General features: G+C 29.1%; 1 protein-coding gene across 2 annotated transcripts in view; it reads left to right on the top strand.

Moving 5' to 3' along the window:
• The first annotated feature begins 313 nt into the window (after positions 1-313).
• The window catches only part of LOC136977464 (uncharacterized), a 60,618-nt gene continuing 41,895 nt past the window's right edge, over positions 314-19,036 (top strand). For both annotated transcript variants that reach the window (XM_067272956.1, XM_067272957.1), the window contains exons 1-2: positions 314-549; positions 14,024-14,132. In XM_067272956.1, the coding sequence (XP_067129057.1) occupies positions 448-549; positions 14,024-14,132 (211 nt within the window). In that variant the 5' untranslated portion in view covers positions 314-447. The remainder of the gene's footprint in view (positions 550-14,023; positions 14,133-19,036) is intronic.

The following is a 19,036-nucleotide window of genomic DNA, read 5'->3' on the forward strand; positions in this document are numbered from 1 at the left end:
ATTAATAGATCATATAATTTAACACTTGCTAGCATGTGACATTAGTTAATTATTAATTAATTATGTTTATGGTTATTTTAACACTTAAAATGTTTTGTTTTATTTTTAAACCGAAAATACAATTGACTTTTTTCATTCGAGTTTATAGATAAGATTATTTTAAGCTAGCTTATAATTTATTTAAATGATGGAAAAATTAAAATATTTTTACAGCTGATAGGATATTTTAATTCGAAAAAAAATTTTTTTTAACCAAAAAATACGCTATGGCAGATGAGGAACAGTATTAGTTTGTAAATTGTCCACTAGGATCAAAAGCATCTCTATTGTCGCCTTAGGCTAAGTGGAAAAGGGAGAGTTTAGTTAACGTTGCAATTTCTTTTTTGTCTTTTAATATTACGTTCGAGGAAATTATTTCCTCTCAAAATGTTAATTAGGTGATATATAATGACGTCATTAAAGACTATATTGAAAAACTTCCTCAATCATGTCGATAAATTGGAATCTCAGAAAAAATTAGGACAAGATCCATTTGAAGAGGAATTTCAGGTAAAAGAATTTCTGGAATGCCATGACTTTTAAAGCTCTTATGTCATCTGACATACCCATAATATAGTAAATACCTTGTGTTAAACATATATGCTTTTGTTTCTTTCATTCAGTTTGTATCTAAATAGATATGATTTTGACATTTAGAGTTTTCATTACCTGTATTTGAATGATAACATTACATGCTTGTCACTGACATATTTGAATGCTGTAGTAGAATTGAAAATAAAAATAAGCATCAAACATCATATAAAATCTAATATTGTAAGTCATTTAATAATCTAAAGGGTCTAGCTTTTAAATAAATTTGTTAAGAAAACTCAAAATGTGTGCAAAGTATTAAAAGATCATGTTAAGTAAAATTATATTATTTTGGATAAATTATTATTAACATTATCTTTTTACAAGTTAATTCTTTTAAATTGTTTAGACAAGTTAATATGTGTGTGTATATGTATACATACACAGACACAAATAACTATATGTTGTTCTGAAATATTTTTTTAATTATATTGTATGTATAAATCTTATTTTATTTTTAGATTATAGACTACATAAAAATTTTAAAATTAGATAGAAATTAAAAAGTATTCTTAAAATAAGGATTTTAAAATTTTATCAAACAATATTAAACCATGTGTTCAGTTAAAGGCACCTTCAGTACAAATAAGTTGACATTAATATCTAATGACTAATGAATATTTAAATATGACCTATAAAATCTATAGTAAATAGGCTTATATTGAAAAATAAAACTTTTTATGGTATAAGAATTTTTTTTAAAAAAAATGGTGTTTTTTAGAATGTATTTTTAATGCTATAATTCAGAAAATTATTTTCTGTTTTTGAAGCTCTTATTTTTTCTTTATTGCAAACTATTTGGTTGGACTAGCTTATACATATAAAAATATCCTGAAGCCTAAAATTTTAGTGATATGCCAAACAATTGCTGAATTAAATTGGGCTACTTTGAAGGTAAATTTCATTTTTATAATGTAAAGTAAGGAACTATAAAATTAATTTAATAAAGGTGAACAATATAAATATGGCAGCTTTGGTCAATGTATGCAATTATGATTAGGATAAGAATTTCTATATCATATATATTTAGAAATTTTAATGACAAATAGAAAGAAATAATTAATATATATCTATTTTTCTCCCTTTTAAGGAATCAGTCATTGAAGTTCATCAATAACCTGATTTACTTTAACACATGTTAAATATATATTGATTATGTAACAGAAAAGCAAAAGATGAGCTTTTATTAAAAATCAAACTTTTAATTTTACATATAAATAAAAAGTTCATAATCTATTTCACCATAATGTAAATTATGGTTAAATAAAGACTTGAAATGACATTCATTTTGTCTAAATTTTTTGTTAATATAATTTATTAGTTTGAAAATATTTTATTTTTAGTGTTTTAGTTTAATTTAAAATAAAAATCATAAAATTATTGTTTTAGTTCCTTTTATATGTTTATACAGTTATTTTAACAATTTATAGAAAATATAATTTAATTGAACAGTTCTGTTAAATATATGTAAATAGATTATTTCATTTGTATGTTGTTTATTTAAATTAATTTTATTGTTGTTATTAAGATTACTATCTTTTGTTTTCATTAAAGGGATTAAAATAAAAAAAATTATGATGCATGTGAGCATTATGTAAAGATTACATAAACAAAGTTAATTAATTAATTACTTTTCTGGCTGTTATATATAACAGAGGGAAAGGATGGTAATTGGTCATAAGGATTTTTACATTTTTACTCTCAGGACCTTGAACATCAAGAAATGCAAAAAAAATTTGGGAGTTTTTCTATATATATGGATATTAGTGTGGGTGGGTGGCACAATTTTGTTTATCCACTTTGAACTACCATTCCTTTTGTCAAAAATTTCTGAAATTTTCAAGATTTGTTTATTAGGGGATTTGATGCTATTAAATTTTGGTAGTTAAAGGTCAAGGGAGGGAGTCGTGTTTCTTATCTTGAGTAGGGTTGACTCAATGAAAATTTTACTCACTATTAGCATTTACAGTTTTTTTATAAAACATCCCTACCGTCAAAGTTAAATTTTGCCATTTCGTAATAATTAATAATATATAAAGTTTTTAAATAAAATATCATAACAGGTGGTGCCACACACAATTTGAAATGTATTTTTGCCAGGAATGTTATGCAACTTGATGCTGGATTTTTTTAAATCAGCTAATTATTTAATCAGAGGAAAAGCTTTTTAAAGACATTTTCATAATCAGTTCTCTAAATATTCTATTTTTAATGTTGAGAAGTATGTAGACAGTTTTGAATATCAATACTACTTTTAAATTCAAGATATTTTATCTTTTTCAAATTAAATGGTTAGAGCTAAATAATTCTATAAAATTGAATTAAATCATTTTTTAAATATTAATAAGTCTTTAAAAGATTTGCTATATATTAGAGAGGTTGCAGCTGAAGTTTTCATCTCTAAAACGTGAACGTTGAGGGCCACCATCCTGTAAATCTAGAAGTTTGACAATGGCATTTGGAATGTCAAGCATGATTCCAATGATGTTGCAAATGCCATTGTCAAATTTCTAGGCTTACAGGATGGCAGCGCTCAACGTTCAATGTTCATGTTTTAGAGATGAAAAGTTTGGCCGCAACCTCTCTATTAAAATTTTTTTTTTTTTTTTAACACCTGAAGGATCTTGATACTTGTCATTTTCAAAATTTAATGTAAACAATCTAATTGTGAGGTCACTGAATTCGTGATATCCAAATGTCAGGACTTATCGTATGTGGGGTGTAGGAAAGTGAGGCAAATAGCTGCAGTGACAAACAAACTTGTTTTTTTACACTATATCTTACAGTCTAGCATGTCTTGTTCTGATGGCACTGCTGGATGGTGAGTCGTTGGCCCGGGACAATCAGTTGGTGTTTCTAGGGTGTCCGGAAGCCCAATGTCCAAAACAGGTTTATGACAGCAAGGAAAAGTCCAGATATTTAACTTCAGTTTGAAGCTGGAAGAAGTCTACTTCGTTAGGTGCTAGGAGAAGTCAGGAAGAATTCTTGGAGAAGTCTTCACAAGGGGAGGCAGAGAAAAGTCTTCTTTGCTCTTGAGATCCAGGTTTTTACAAAATTTCTCTTCCCTGAATCTCCAGCTTTTGATTGGTTGGTTTTCTGTATCTAGGTAGATGACAGACCATTTCAGGCTACCAAAGGTTTAGTTCGACAATGTGTTTTAATCCGATCAAGGAAAATTAATCGCACCTTGAAACTCTTGCTCATATTTAATTGTTTTGAATTCTTATAAGTCTGATACATAATATCAATGCTGCATCTCCTTTTAAGGTTATTTAAAAATATTTTTTTCTCTTGATTAATAATTTTATTATTTCCCGATTTTATTTAAGTTGTTCTTTCAATTTTTATAAGTGTTAGAATCAAAGCTTGATTCCTTGATTTGACATTTTTATGATATTTTTAACACGTGAGCTGGAGTATCACTCAGGCTTCACATAATTTATCAAAAATAATATATATATTTTTTATTAATATATGAAATTTTAATTATATTATTAAAATTTATTCTATTGATTTATAATTATTTATTCCAAATTATAGCCCAACGATTTACAGCAGTGGTTGATGTGTTATTGTTTTGCATTGGGTTAATAGGGTTGTTTATTTGATTTACGAATACTGATTTATATATATATATATTGCTTTTGCTTTTTCTATTGCTGTAATTCAGTTTCACCATGGTATAACTTGACTTTTCCATATCTCCTCCTGAGCAACAGGTGGGCCAGCCCTATGGAGGTCTAAAATTAAAACTAAGTTTTGCAACAAGTTTCAGTTCAATTAGATAAAAGAAACTATCCTTCCCTTCTGCAAATAGCTTTAGTGATATAAATATAAAAATTGCCAGGACAAATAGTATTATTTACAGAAAAATATATTTCCTTTGACCATACATACATACATAGATGGGTCCAATCTACTTTCTGTCCTTTCACACGCTGTACGAGGCATAATAAGAAAGGTCGACTTCACCGTGTGGAATTTGTTATTGCCTCGTACAGCGTGTGAAAGGACAGAAAGTAGATTGGACCCGTCTATGTATGTATGTATGGTCAAAGGAAATATATTTTTCTGTAAATAAGCTTTAGTGATTTTTGACAATTTTTTTCTTATTTGTTAAAATACATTTAGTTAGATATATTTTAATATTCATTGAAATACAATACATCCAATTTATTGCATAATTTTTGAATTTACATATAAATTATTTTTCTTTTGTCTCTCCTGTTTTTTCTTGTTATTCTATATACAGGGAGGAGGGTGCAAAAGCAGGTATACAGTTATTATGGAAAAACATACAGGGAGAAAAAAGGAAGAGAAAACATTTATTTTATGTACATATTAAATCACAAATAAGGAATACGAACTAATAAAAAATAATAATGATGAACACCAAACATTTATATTTCTCAAGATTCTCAACTGTATACCTACTTTTGCACCTCCCCTGTATATACTGAGTGTTTTGTAAATTAAGGAAATATCAGTCCTATCCACTTTGAATTATCAGGACTGCTGTACAGTATATGTTTTTCTAGATATGATTCTTGTTGTTTGTACCATTTTAAAGTATAGTAAATCCTTGATTCAACAGTCCCTGATTTAATGGAAAAAAAATTTATTCTTAATCCATTATATTAAAGGTTTACTGTATTACCCTTTATTACAAAAATAAAACCTTGTTTTCTTTTTGGGTAACTAAAACAATATTTTAGTTATCTTTTATTACTTTTAATGCTGTAATTATCTTAATCAAAAAATTGTTCATAGTTCAATTGCTTAATACTCAAGTTATTTTTATTTAAATGTTCTGATTTTAATAATATATTGAAAACATATCCAACATAGCCTAGTCATATCCATGGGCATCTATTATTATTACAGTTGCAATTTAATTTCAAAAATGGGCTTTGATGCAACACACTTTAGCACTGGCCAAATTCACAACTAAGTCATGCTGAACTATATATACTGTTATACTGTGTGTGTATATATACAGGTCACACTGCATAGCAGGGCTGTAGAGTCAGAGTCAGGAGGAATTTCTGGCCAGAGGAGTCTGAGTTGGAAAAAATGTGTCGACTCCCGCATTTTAAATTTACTTTAGTTTTTTTATTTAAATGAAAGAAAATTTATTATATATTTATTAATATTTAAAATTTTTTTTTGTATTTTGTTATAATTCGTTTATTTTAAATACAAAATGCATCAATTTAATTTATTAAATGTATAGTAAGTATTTGTTTAGTTGTTAAATTATTTTGACCCAATTGAATTTGAATATATTTGAATCATTCCTTTATTATACCTGCTTTAAATAAGTATTCTGTTTTTCTGAATCAGCCAGACTAATTGATCAGCGTACATATTTTTCTTTTCTGAACAAGGGGCTGTAATAGCTAGCTAGATCATACACTTTTTATTTGGACTAACTCTTCTGGAAGGGTTAAATTGAATTGCAAATGCTGTCAAATATATATAGATGTAGAATTTTATCACGCCCTTTCTTCTCTTATTAAATATTTGTTAAAAATTAATTTTTTTGTACAAATAAATATTAATGTAAGTTAAAAATATTAACTATAAAAGTATTTGGGTAAACACCCCAGGCTCCTTTCAGAGTTCAGAGTAGGGTACCCCCCCTATGAGTGCCTCTGCCCACCATAAAATGACTTGGTATTTAATTTTGCCAGAGTCAGAGTCGGAAAAATTATCAGGAGTTGGAGTCAGTGTTTTTTTACCAACTCCACAGCCCTGCTGCATAGTGCCAAAATTTCCACTTGACGATATTTTTATTAAAGTGGTGATAAAAACCCTTGTCAGCTTATTTTGACATTCAGTGTGAAATCATAAAGCACATTTTAGGAAAAACAGCAGAATGTTGAGCTCTCGTGCAATGGGAGTCCTGTGCATGACATGCCTAGAGATTTCATGACATCAAATGACAAGTTTGGGTAGGAAAGTAGGAAATGACATTGAGAACTGATGGCAGTTTTTGTTTTTGTGCAATGTCACTCTGAGTTCTTAGATTGGGGAATTTTTTGAGATATTTTTCACTTTGACCTTTTTCAGTAGACTAAAACAAAAATTGTAACTGAAAAAAGACAGAATTTTTTCTTTACAGTATGGAAAAAGACTATTTGATTGCTGTTTTAACATTGTGATCAAATGTGTTTTTCAGAACTATTTATTAAAAAGTTATCCAAAAATGATTCCTATTTCTAAGTGACAGCTTAATGCAGTGGTTTCCAACCTGTGGGGCGCGGCCCCCTAGGGAGGCGCGAGACTGTTGCAAGGGGGGCATGCAGCTGTTTCCAAAATATCATTTTCGAATACAAACCAAAAAAGTCGAATAGGTGTCAAAAAATGAATCAGCAAAATAGGTATACGTAATCCACAATCCTCACCGCGAATTTTTCGGGTACAAATGCTAAAACATCCATCCATACTCTTGCTGGAACGAAAACATCTCGCTTTCGCGTTTGGAGCCGAGCGCCGGCGGGGCGAGGAAACAAAAGACAAGCACTCGGAACATCCCGGGTATTCTCGTGCTTACTTGCGCCAAACTTCAGTAAACAGAAGCATCTGTTTTTTTTTCTGTTGTCTATGAACAGAATTAGTTTGTTAGTAGTGCTTGCGATAACCACGTTGATATATAGAATGAAACACTTCGCTTTGGTAACTTCTAAATTAATATTGAGGTAAATTTCATAACTGTTATAATAGTACATTATTTTTAGTACATTTAAAATTATTATTTCTTATAATAAATAATTATTTTTTTATGTATATTTTTACATAATATTGTATATTATTTTGTAGCCCATTAAATAAATTATAATATCAGTTGAGTATTTATGAAATTAGATTGTTAGAAAAATTAAGGGAGTGCAACAATTTTTTTTTAAGGGGGGCGCAGGTAGAAAAAGGTTGGAAACCACTGGCTTAATGTGTTTACTTTTGCTTTCCAGACTCCAAACTAATAAGGTTACCAGCAGCTGATTAATTAGTAAGTAAACTAATGGTGATAAATAATTTGAAGTGGCAAAAAAAAGTTAAACACAGATTTTTTTTTTTAAAGTTTCTAGAGCAACTTGTGTATATATATATATATATATGTAGTGTGTGTGTGTGTTGAGAAAAAATACAGGTCAGGTTTAAAAGGTATGTTCTATTTTTTTGAAGAAACCCAAATTAAAACACAAGTTTTGAGAATGCTGCTTCAAATTATGTGAAGAAAATTGCCTAGATGTAAAGAAAATAGAAATAGAACCAAATAGAGAGGAAAAACAAATTTCATTGAACTTACTCATTAGTCATATATATATATGACTAATGATATATTATATTGTGTGTGTGTATATATATATATATATATATATATATATACACAATAATCTTAAAAATAAACTACTTTAGAATTGTATATTTTTTAGATCTTCAAAGTGATAACTTCTAACATCTACGTCTTTGGTAAATAGCACAACACAACATTTCACGTATTTAGAAAAATTATTGCCTTTTGAACCCAGTTTCTATTCAGTGAGAGAGAATTTTGTTCAGCAAAGAGAAAAAAATAAAAAATTTACATAATTAGATAATTCCATAGCTAATTTAGTGTATCTAGATCTGAACTGAGATTTGAAATTAATTAGGCTGAAAGCAAAGATTGGATTGTCAGGTAGCTTAATTGGTCATGCATCTGCATGGTAAGTAGAAATATAGGTTTGAGTCCTATTCTGGATCACACTTTTCTTTCACAACATTCTAAATTAATGTATTTATTTTTAATTATTAAATTTAACATAAGATAGCAACTAATTGCCTAACTTTGGTCAAAATTACATAAGATCTGATGTGAATTCAGATAAACCTGGGAATCCTGTTTTATCTGAGGACATGTTAACTGTAATTGAATAAATATTGAATATATTTTGGATTGATGTTTTAAATGAAGTTTTTTTCAATTTTTATACAAATATTTAAAGTAGTGAAAACAATTATAAAGTTCTCTTAAAAGCTATTTTCCTCAATTATTAAGTATTAGTATTATTAATACTAGAACATGATATTTTTAAAGATATTTCTTAGTATTCATTATAAAATATTTTTTGTCAAGTTTAAATTTTAATAATTATCTCTAGGTCAATTATTTCTGTAATAAGAAATCATGCACTTATATTAAATTGATATAAATTGTAAAAGTGCATGATTTCTTATTACATTGGAGAGGATAGTAAGTCTAGCATATTAATTTGACAATGCTTTGACACTGTAGTATGTTTATTGTCCTATTTTTCAGCATTAAGTAAATAACTGAGTTTGTTCAGTTTCAGTGTCCACATTACTATAAATTTTAGTTTTTTTAGCCATCATTGATTGATGCAGAGTATTGTATTAAATATTAAAAATAAAAACTGAAATAGCAACAATTTAGAAATGAATATATTCATATATTTCCTGTCATTCAGATAACAATTTTTTTCTCTTGAAGGCTAGATCATCTAAATTTTAAATTACATTACAGGAGACATTAAAAAATATTTCTCTCTCTTTTGTGCATGTGTTTCATTTTATATAATGTTTAAAATGATTAATAAAAATATAACTACATAATTTATTAAAAGTATTTTAAGAATTCTTGTACACTGACTGCTCTGAACATTACAGATGTATTATAATTTTTTATATTAATATAGATTTATTATTATTATAATGATTTGGAATATAATAGATCTATAATTTATAAGATAAAATGCACTTTTAGATACATCTTAAATTTTTGTTAGCAGTTGTATCTCATTGAAGTTGCAGAACCAAAATATAATGGTACTATCTTTGATATTTACCAAGCAAACATTAAAATTCTATATGGAATGCATCAAAACGTGTAATTAATTATATGTTTGAATTTTTGCTATAATGCAGTTACAAACACAGCTATTTACTATTATTTTTTAAAACAGGAAATGACTGAAAATTTTCTAATTCAATGAAAAAATAATTAGATTAAGTAACATCATAATTATTTTTAACTTGTATTAACATGTGTAGACTTATGATGTATTAACATAAATATTTCTTAGCTGATAACTTTTGCTGTTACAAAATTTTTATGATATTTGAAAAAAACATTTTATATTGATATCATAGTTATTAAGTATTAAGTATTTTAGAGAAAATAAAAACAGCTTATGAAACTCTACTTAGTTAATAGAATTTGTTAATAAGTTAACCCGAACTTTATCAGATTATACTAAAGTTTGGATTAACATAGTAACATTATAACAGACATTTTCCCAAAATCATGTCTGAAAATTATTCATCATTTGAATATTTGCAAATTTTAAAACATTTTAGAAAAATAGATTAAAACTGATTAAAATGCTTTTGAATAGATACTGTATATTATTCTTTTTTAAATATATGTATAAATTTGTATTGATGTATTTTAACAGAAATAAGAAAAAATTATTCTATAATTTGACAAATTATGATTTGAATGCAATGCAAAATAAGTATTTAGACATACTTCTGTGTCAAGATAACTAAAATGCTAAAAATATTTTAAAAATAAAACGTTGATTTTTATATTAAAATTTATAGAAGAAAGCTTTAGTGTCAGTTCTATCTCTTTCAATTTGCTCAAACAAATAGAAATGAATGCAAAAAGAGAAATCTTTTATTCATTAAAGGACACCTTAGTCATTTAGATTTGTGCACTTTCAGTTCAAAGGAAAGAATAAGAACATATTATATTGCACATAAGTTATGATTTTTCATTTAATAAATTATAGAATTTCATTTATCAACATTCTTAGTTTAGAAAGTAATGGATGAATCAAAATTTTTCATTTACCTCTTAAAACTAAATTTCTTCTATATTTAAGATACACGATTGATCATAACATGGCATAGTCTGATGAAGGATTTCTTGTTTTGCATTATGATTTTCTTTTTTCTTATATAATAAATATGAGAATGCATTTGAGTCTTGAAATTGCTTTAGTTTGTGATGTACTTCTGTTCCAATAGAATAGTTTGAAAATATAGAAGTTTATCTTGTAGCTATTAGCCGGCATCGCTAATTAATACGTGACAACTGCTACTACACCGGATTAAATTAATAAAACCTACTTAAAGCCTGTTACCGGTGGGGTTCGCTGAAAATCGTTACAAACGTTTTCGAACTATAAAGTTCTTCTTTTATAGAAGTTTATCATCTAGAATTTTTTCTGTTATTTTATATTTATTTAATTTTGAATGTTAAATATATTCAATATTAAAATACATTTTGATGAATTAGGGTTATTGATTTTAGTAAACCTATTTTGTATTTTTAATATATATAAATTATGTAATAGATTTAATTAGTTGTTCTAATTTCATAAACTGTCAAAGAATAATTTGAAAGTGTGAAATTCAGCTTTATAATCAAACATCTTTACTACACCTGATACGTTTTAAAACTATACATCAACCAAAGCCGAATATTCATACCTTGCCAGGGTTTGAGATGGCTCGTCGGCTGCCTTGGGAGTTGCATGTTGTGGGCGCTGAATGTGTCCCCAGCTGGCATTGTAATAGCCGTCGATGGTTATATCGTTAGCTTATATATGCTGGAAGAGGAGATCAGACCAAAGGTCCAGGTAGTGTAATTGGCAATGCATCTGTACGGTAAGCAGGAGTTGCAGGTTTGAGTCGCGCTTCTTTTCTTCCAGTAATTCTAAAATTATTATTTAAATTATTTAATTAATTTATAATTATTAAATGTATCAAGAGATGGTGCCTAATGCCTACCTCTAATGCCAAATTGTCTATTAAATTATTAGTATATTCAGCTTTATACTTTAATTATCTGTATAGCACATTACATATTATATCATAAAACTTCTAATGTTCTACGTTTTGTTTTTTTGTTAGATTATCTCTGTTTGGTACAAGCTAAAGCAGCAAATTTTTATTTCTATATGGAAGAAAAAAGTTTTTTAATTCTAAAAAATGAAATTCAATATACGTATTTTTTTATTACTTCAGTTTTATTAAAATTTCTTCTATATACTTCTGATAATTAGCACTGAGTTCAGCGTTAACGTAGATTCTTCTTTTTATTGCAAGCACTTTCGACGAAAAATTACGATCGTCGTCTTCAGGCGAATGTGGAAAGAACAAATTTGAAAGAGGCACGTGCCGAACGTTCCAAACCGAATAACGGAAGATTTTCGTTGGCGAGTTTTTAAAAAATATAATGTATTCTTTTAGCGTTCGGTAACTTCGCCGGTTCGAAGGAGATTTTAGATCGGCACGAATTGACGGTGCATGCGCTGAAAAGCACACACGCTACGTGTGCGCTTGTCGGCGTGTTTGAGTGTTTATGCGCTTGTAAAGAGTGACCCAAATTTCGGGCAAGTCCAGGGTGGGGACGTTGCATGCCTCTGCTGTTATTGTGAGGATCGCTTCCCAGATGAATATTATTTTTCTATTGTTGGAGCTTTTTAGGAGCGCTGTTTCTGACCAAAGCGGAGTGTAACCCTGTTGTAGAACTTTTCTGGTCAGCTCTGTTGTTTGCCTTCCTTTATTTATATCATCCTGGTGTTCCGCGATACGGCAGGCGATCATTCTTGTTGTTGCCCCTATATATTTCTCTATTTCTCCTGTTGTTGGATTTTTTAGTGGCACCGCGTAGACCCCCGATTTTTCTAATGCGCTGATTTTGTCTCGGTCGTTGCATATGGTTCTGCGTAGGCTGGGTAGAGGGGTCAAGGGGAGCACGAAGCCGTACCGCCGGAATATACGGCTAATGAGTATGGACTGTGCTCCTAGATATGGTAATGCTGACGGTACTATTGCCATTTCTTTTTTGTTGTGTAGCGTGGTGAACGGGTGGATGGAATCGTTCACTCTACGCAGTACATGCGTAAATTTGGCGCCTGTGAACCCAGCGTGTAATACTGCCATTCGTATGCCAATTCCCCACATCACTCCAGCTGACGCCTTCCAACCATCGCGGTATATCAATGCCGCCATAGCAGCTCTCATCAGAAGGGCGATACTGCTTCCCTCATCGCAGGACCTAATAAACGATGAATTGGAAATCATACGAATGGCAGTATTACACGCTGGGTTCACAGGCGCCAAATTTACGCATGTACTGCGTAGAGTGAACGATTCCATCCACCCGTTCACCACGCTACACAACAAAAAAGAAATGGCAATAGTACCGTCAGCATTACCATATCTAGGAGCACAGTCCATACTCATTAGCCGTATATTCCGGCGGTACGGCTTCGTGCTCCCCTTGACCCCTCTACCCAGCCTACGCAGAACCATATGCAACGACCGAGACAAAATCAGCGCATTAGAAAAATCGGGGGTCTACGCGGTGCCACTAAAAAATCCAACAACAGGAGAAATAGAGAAATATATAGGGGCAACAACAAGAATGATCGCCTGCCGTATCGCGGAACACCAGGATGATATAAATAAAGGAAGGCAAACAACAGAGCTGACCAGAAAAGTTCTACAACAGGGTTACACTCCGCTTTGGTCAGAAACAGCGCTCCTAAAAAGCTCCAACAATAGAAAAATAATATTCATCTGGGAAGCGATCCTCACAATAACAGCAGAGGCATGCAACGTCCCCACCCTGGACTTGCCCGAAATTTGGGTCACTCTTTACAAGCGCATAAACACTCAAACACGCCGACAAGCGCACACGTAGCGTGTGTGCTTTTCAGCGCATGCACCGTCAATTCGTGCCGATCTAAAATCTCCTTCGAACCGGCGAAGTTACCGAACGCTAAAAGAATACATTATATTTTTTAAAAACTCGCCAACGAAAATCTTCCGTTATTCGGTTTGGAACGTTCGGCACGTGCCTCTTTCAAATTTGTTCTTTCCACATTCGCCTGAAGACGACGATCGTAATTTTTCGTCGAAAGTGCTTGCAATAAAAAGAAGAATCTACGTTAACGCTGAACTCAGTGCTAATTATCAGAAGTATATGCAACTTTGGCGTGAGTTAACTTTTATTAATTTCTTCTATAATTTCTCTCTCTCATATTTGTTACTTCAATATTTTTATTAAAAATTGTACTATATTCAATTTGATATAAACCACACTTTATAAGTTTTTTTCTCGATGAACATTATTATGAAGATAATCATTTAAATTCATTAACAGTTTTTTCAAAAAAAAAATATATATATTTTTAATTTAATATTTTTCTTATTTTAATACTTTATAATAGGGAAGGATGAATATATTACTTTATTAATGAAATATGTGAATATTTGAACTTTATGTTTAATAGTAAAAATTCAAATTTGTGTATTGTACAAGTCATTAATATTTTAATATTAAATTCACATGTACTATTTTTTTTTTTTGTAGAAATTGAAGGATTTGACAGAACAATTAAAGCATGATCCCAATTACTCCTGTAGCCAAGGTGAATGTGATGTTAATCGACGAAAGAATCGATATAAGGATATTCTTCCTTGTAAGTAGCTTAATATTTATGGACATAAATTAAAAATAAATTTATCTTTTATAACAAAATTATACAAAATAAATTTATTATATATAATTTTATTATAAAAGTGAATTTACAAATTTCTTGAGATAATCATGATAATTTTGTGCACACACTTACGCACACAAAATTATCGTTATTGAGATAATCAAGCAATTTGTAATACAGTTACATTCTTTTAACTTGACATTGTCAGGACTGACACATTATTGGGTTATCAAAAATGCTACCTTATCAGACTGAAAATTTTTCAGTTTTTTTTCAATCCCCTGGACACAATTTTACATATGTAAAACTTCATGTGTAAAACTAAAAAATCTACCTTTTATGATTGTTTAACATGGCAATTTCAATTTTTCCAGCCTTTTCCTACTCTTGATTGGCTTGAAACAAGAACACACTACTACTACTTTGTGCTTTGTACACTTTTATTGCCTATAAATACAGATATATTGTAGCTGTTTTCATGATAATTATTGATACCAAATATGCTAAATATTTCTGTTTCTCACATCAAATCTGCACTCTAATGTCTTTGGAAAAATCTCTAGAAAAATCATGCACAAGCTAACTGCATGCCTAGCAAAACATCATGTTATTTTGGCATTTGTCATCTGTAACAGGAAAACTCACATCCCTTTCCAAGAACTGTCACTTTGAACATTTCTACATGAAAATTTTAACTCCCAGTAACTAACCTATCCAGTCTATCAAATACCCCCCCCCAATGCTAAGCTTGACTTTTTGGGCTCAATTTTGCTGGCTTATTGGTTGCCAGAGTACTGGATGCCTCGTTAATGGAATTTCACTGTAATAGGGTTGTTTGATTTTATTCATTTAATCAATTGCTCATCACTACATTTAACCTTACAGACTAATTCATTGCATCGACTGGAAATATTTTCCATTTAGACTGTCCATGCAATCAATTGGCATTAACTTTCAATCCAGACTTAAATAGATCACTAAATCTAATTATTGGATTCATTAAAAAATTTAATTTATTTGTTGATGATGATGCTATCATTGCATTAATTGAAGAGAATCCACATTACACCATCAGGGATACTGCATAAGTGTTATGTCATTCAGGGATTAGTTGTTTGACATTTATGCAACTTAGGATACATATGCTATGATATTTAGGTGCATATCAATTGAGTGAGAGAAATCTGTTAGATAGAATATATCCTTTGATATTGAAACATAGCCAAATGGATTACTTTTGAAGCAACTAATTACTTGCAATGGAAAATGGATTGTTTATCATAATATGCAACAAAAAAGATCCTGAAGAAAGTCAATTGATCTCTCTAAAGCTTGGTTGAAAGCCAGTTCATATTCAAAAAAAAAAAAAAAGGATTTTGCTAATAGTAATTTATGATATATAAGTCCAATCAGCAAAATCAGACCATTAATACAGTTCTTAACTTGATAATCTGAAGTTAGTCTTCAAAGAAAAATGTCCAACATTAGCAAGAAGATATAGTGTAGCATGCTGGTAAGCAGCATGACAGTATCTTTGACTACTTGAAAAAATTATTTAAATTTGGATATGATGTCTATGCTTTTTGAAGAAAAGCCCTCAGAATTCTTTCCCTATAGAATAATGAATATACCAAACTGATGGGCTAAAGTAATAGAAAACAAAAGTGTATAAAAATAAAAGCATAACTACAGGTACTCCTCACTTTATGACCTATCTGCTTAACAACCACTCGCACTTATGACCAATCGAGTTTCAACCTGCAATTCGGAGAATCCCCTTTCTCAGCTTGAGTGTCGATCAGTGGCGAATGGTGATATGCGCACTAAGCATACTATAATAGGCTTGTGCATACTATAATTGTCTTATAGTACTATAATAGGCTAATAGAGTACTATAATAGTGTTTTTATGAATAAATTTGAAGTTTGTTGCATAATTTGTATAATTTTACAATGATCCTATATTCCTGGTGCAACAAGCTCCTCGCTTATCGGCCAATTCTCTTAACGATGTAGTCGTTGGAACGGAACTCGGTCATAAAGTGAGGAGTACCTGTACTCAAATTTTATATAATTTAATTATTTTTTTCTAAAAACCTTTTTGATCAATCCAGCATAAATACCAAATATGTAAAGTTGGTTAAAAATATCTTAAGTAATAATTAGACTTTCCCTTGTTAGTTTCATGCTGTCAATTTAATTAAACAATATGTATTAAATTATTATACATATGACATTATAAGTAAATTAAATTAAATTTTCTAATTATTATATTATTATTTACATTGTGATTTGTGTGTATTTCTAATGCCAAATTTATTATTTGTTGAAAATAAATAAAAATAAGTTAGTTGTTACGGATTATTTAAATTAAATAAATATCAAATTAAAAATTAAATAAATTTGATAACAAATTTTTAAATTTATTAATTAAAGCATTTTATTTAAATTAAATAAAAATAAAATGTTTTAGGTATCAAATTTATTAATAGCAAAATATGCCTGAAAGTAGCTAATATTTTTGTTTATTAAAAATAAAATAAAATGCAGGAATTTTTAAAAGATAAATTAATTTAAGTTATTTTCTGTGATGATAAAATTCTATGAAAATGTATACATTTGATTATATATCGGAAATGGTTGATATAATAAGAGTTTCAAATATTTTTTGTATTTTATATAATTGCAGGATTGATTCTCAATTTTGATATGGACAGTTGTAATTAATTTTAATTTTCTTTTAAGTTGAAGTTGTAATCATCAATATAAAATTTAAAATTGTGTCTAATACCATCTGTTATGTTTTTATTAGATAATTTTTATATTATTTATTATTATAAAAAGGCAAAAGACTTAATTTTTAGGGTAAAGATGAGTTTTAAATAAATAGTAAATGAGAATAATGAGTAAAATTTTCATTAAGTCTGACTCCACTTGAGATGACATGATTCCATTGTATCTCTCACACATTGATTTTAAACCACCAAAATTTAATAGCATGAATGCAATATATATAGAAATATGGTACAACCAGTCCTGAGATACAATGCAAAATAGATGTACACAGACAATTTTGTAAGGTTTTTTTTTTTCCTCCTGGAGTATCAAAATGCCAATATGAAAAAAAAACACCAAAAAGAAAATGGGGGGAATCAAAATTTGACTGATCACCATACTTTTCCTATACTGCATTTTGTAACATTTGGGAAAGTAATTTAGAAGTTTAGCAAGAATGAAAATCTTGAAAAGACCATTATTCTGTAATATATAAAAAATGATCAATCTTTATTAGTCATTAACTAAAAAAAGAATATAGATTACTTCTTATTTCCAATATTTTTATTTTATAAACTTTGATAGAATTATCCTATCTTTTGCAAGAGTAAATAGGTTAAGATCTGATTCTTATCAGATCTTATCTTTAGTATGAATAGGAGTTTTGCCTGGAGGCTAGTTGATATGAAGTGAACCATGAAATTCAAATACAATGTGCTAATGTTGTGGTCATTAACAGATGAAAATAGACATCAGTGAAAACTGGTCAAATGATATTTGATTGGTCAGCCTGTTGTTTGAGCAAAATATATGCAGTACTGAACATATGACCATTGCCATTTTTGTGTGTTAAACTATCCCTAGAATTTCTTTTAATTTAAAATTGCTTTTGGTTGGTTACACAGCATTGGAGTTTATTTTTGTTTTCTGATCTGAATTTTTAAGATTTTATTATTTAGTTTTCTACAAAAATCTCTGAATTTATATATTTATCATAACTAATTCTGAATTAATTCTACACAATGTAATCTCTATAATTATTTTATAAGAGAAGATTGAAATGGATGGGATGGGGAAGTTTTGAAAGATCACATTTTGTCTTAAAATGAGTCAATGGTATCATACAATAAGTTTCTAGGAGAGAATAATGAATTGACACTCTTTAAAATTTATTTTGTATACTAGTACTTTCTATATATTAACAGGACTTATTATACTGGAAAATATGGATGCAGATATTTAGTCTTACAGATCAAAAATAATGTTTTTTATTTAGTTCACCTGTAAAAACATTATTTTTGATCTGTAAGACTAAATATCTGCATCCATATTTTCCAGTATAATAAGTCCTGTTAATATATAGAAAGTACTAGTATACAAAATAAATTTTAAATAGAGTTAAAAAGGACAAAAAGGCATAATAATTAATGAATTGACACGTTTATTAAGAAATTTTATTAAAATATCTTGGCAAATACCAAAGTTAGAAGAGTGCAATTTGAAATTTTTGCTGCAAATTTTGTTGACCCAGGAAATCTGACTTTAGACTATGAAGAAACTGTTAGCAGCTGCTCCACTTTTAACATCAGTTAGTAACTATTATTTTTTTGAATGCCGAGCACTGACTTTGATTTTATCACTGATTGGTTTGGTAATGCAACTTTGAGCAAAAAATTGACAGATTGGATTCCTTCATTTCTCTGCTTCAAGATCATTTTGTGTTGAACAGTCATTGGTATGTTGCAAATTGTTTTTTTATTTTTTATTTTTTGAACTATCAAACTCCACATGTATTGTAATTTTTGGAATACATTAACTTTACTTAATATGTTTTTCATTTTCCTGAGTGAAGTTAGGCAACTCAGCTAGTAATAATGTATATATAATTAATAATAATAATAATAATAATAAAGTAGCAAATATAATACACCAAGAGCTTGCAAGGAAACACAAATTAGTAGACATCCACGAACCATATTACAAATACATTCCACAGACAGTATTGGAAAACAACACGCACAAAATGTACTACGACAGAGCCATAATCACAGATAAAACAATTTACCACAACAGACCAGACATCACACTCATTGACAAACACAATAAAAT

The sequence above is a fragment of the Centruroides vittatus genome, unplaced genomic scaffold, assembly GCF_030686945.1.
Source record: "Centruroides vittatus isolate TY-2023 unplaced genomic scaffold, ASM3068694v2 contig_459, whole genome shotgun sequence".
Taxonomy (NCBI): Eukaryota; Metazoa; Arthropoda; class Arachnida; order Scorpiones; family Buthidae; genus Centruroides; species Centruroides vittatus.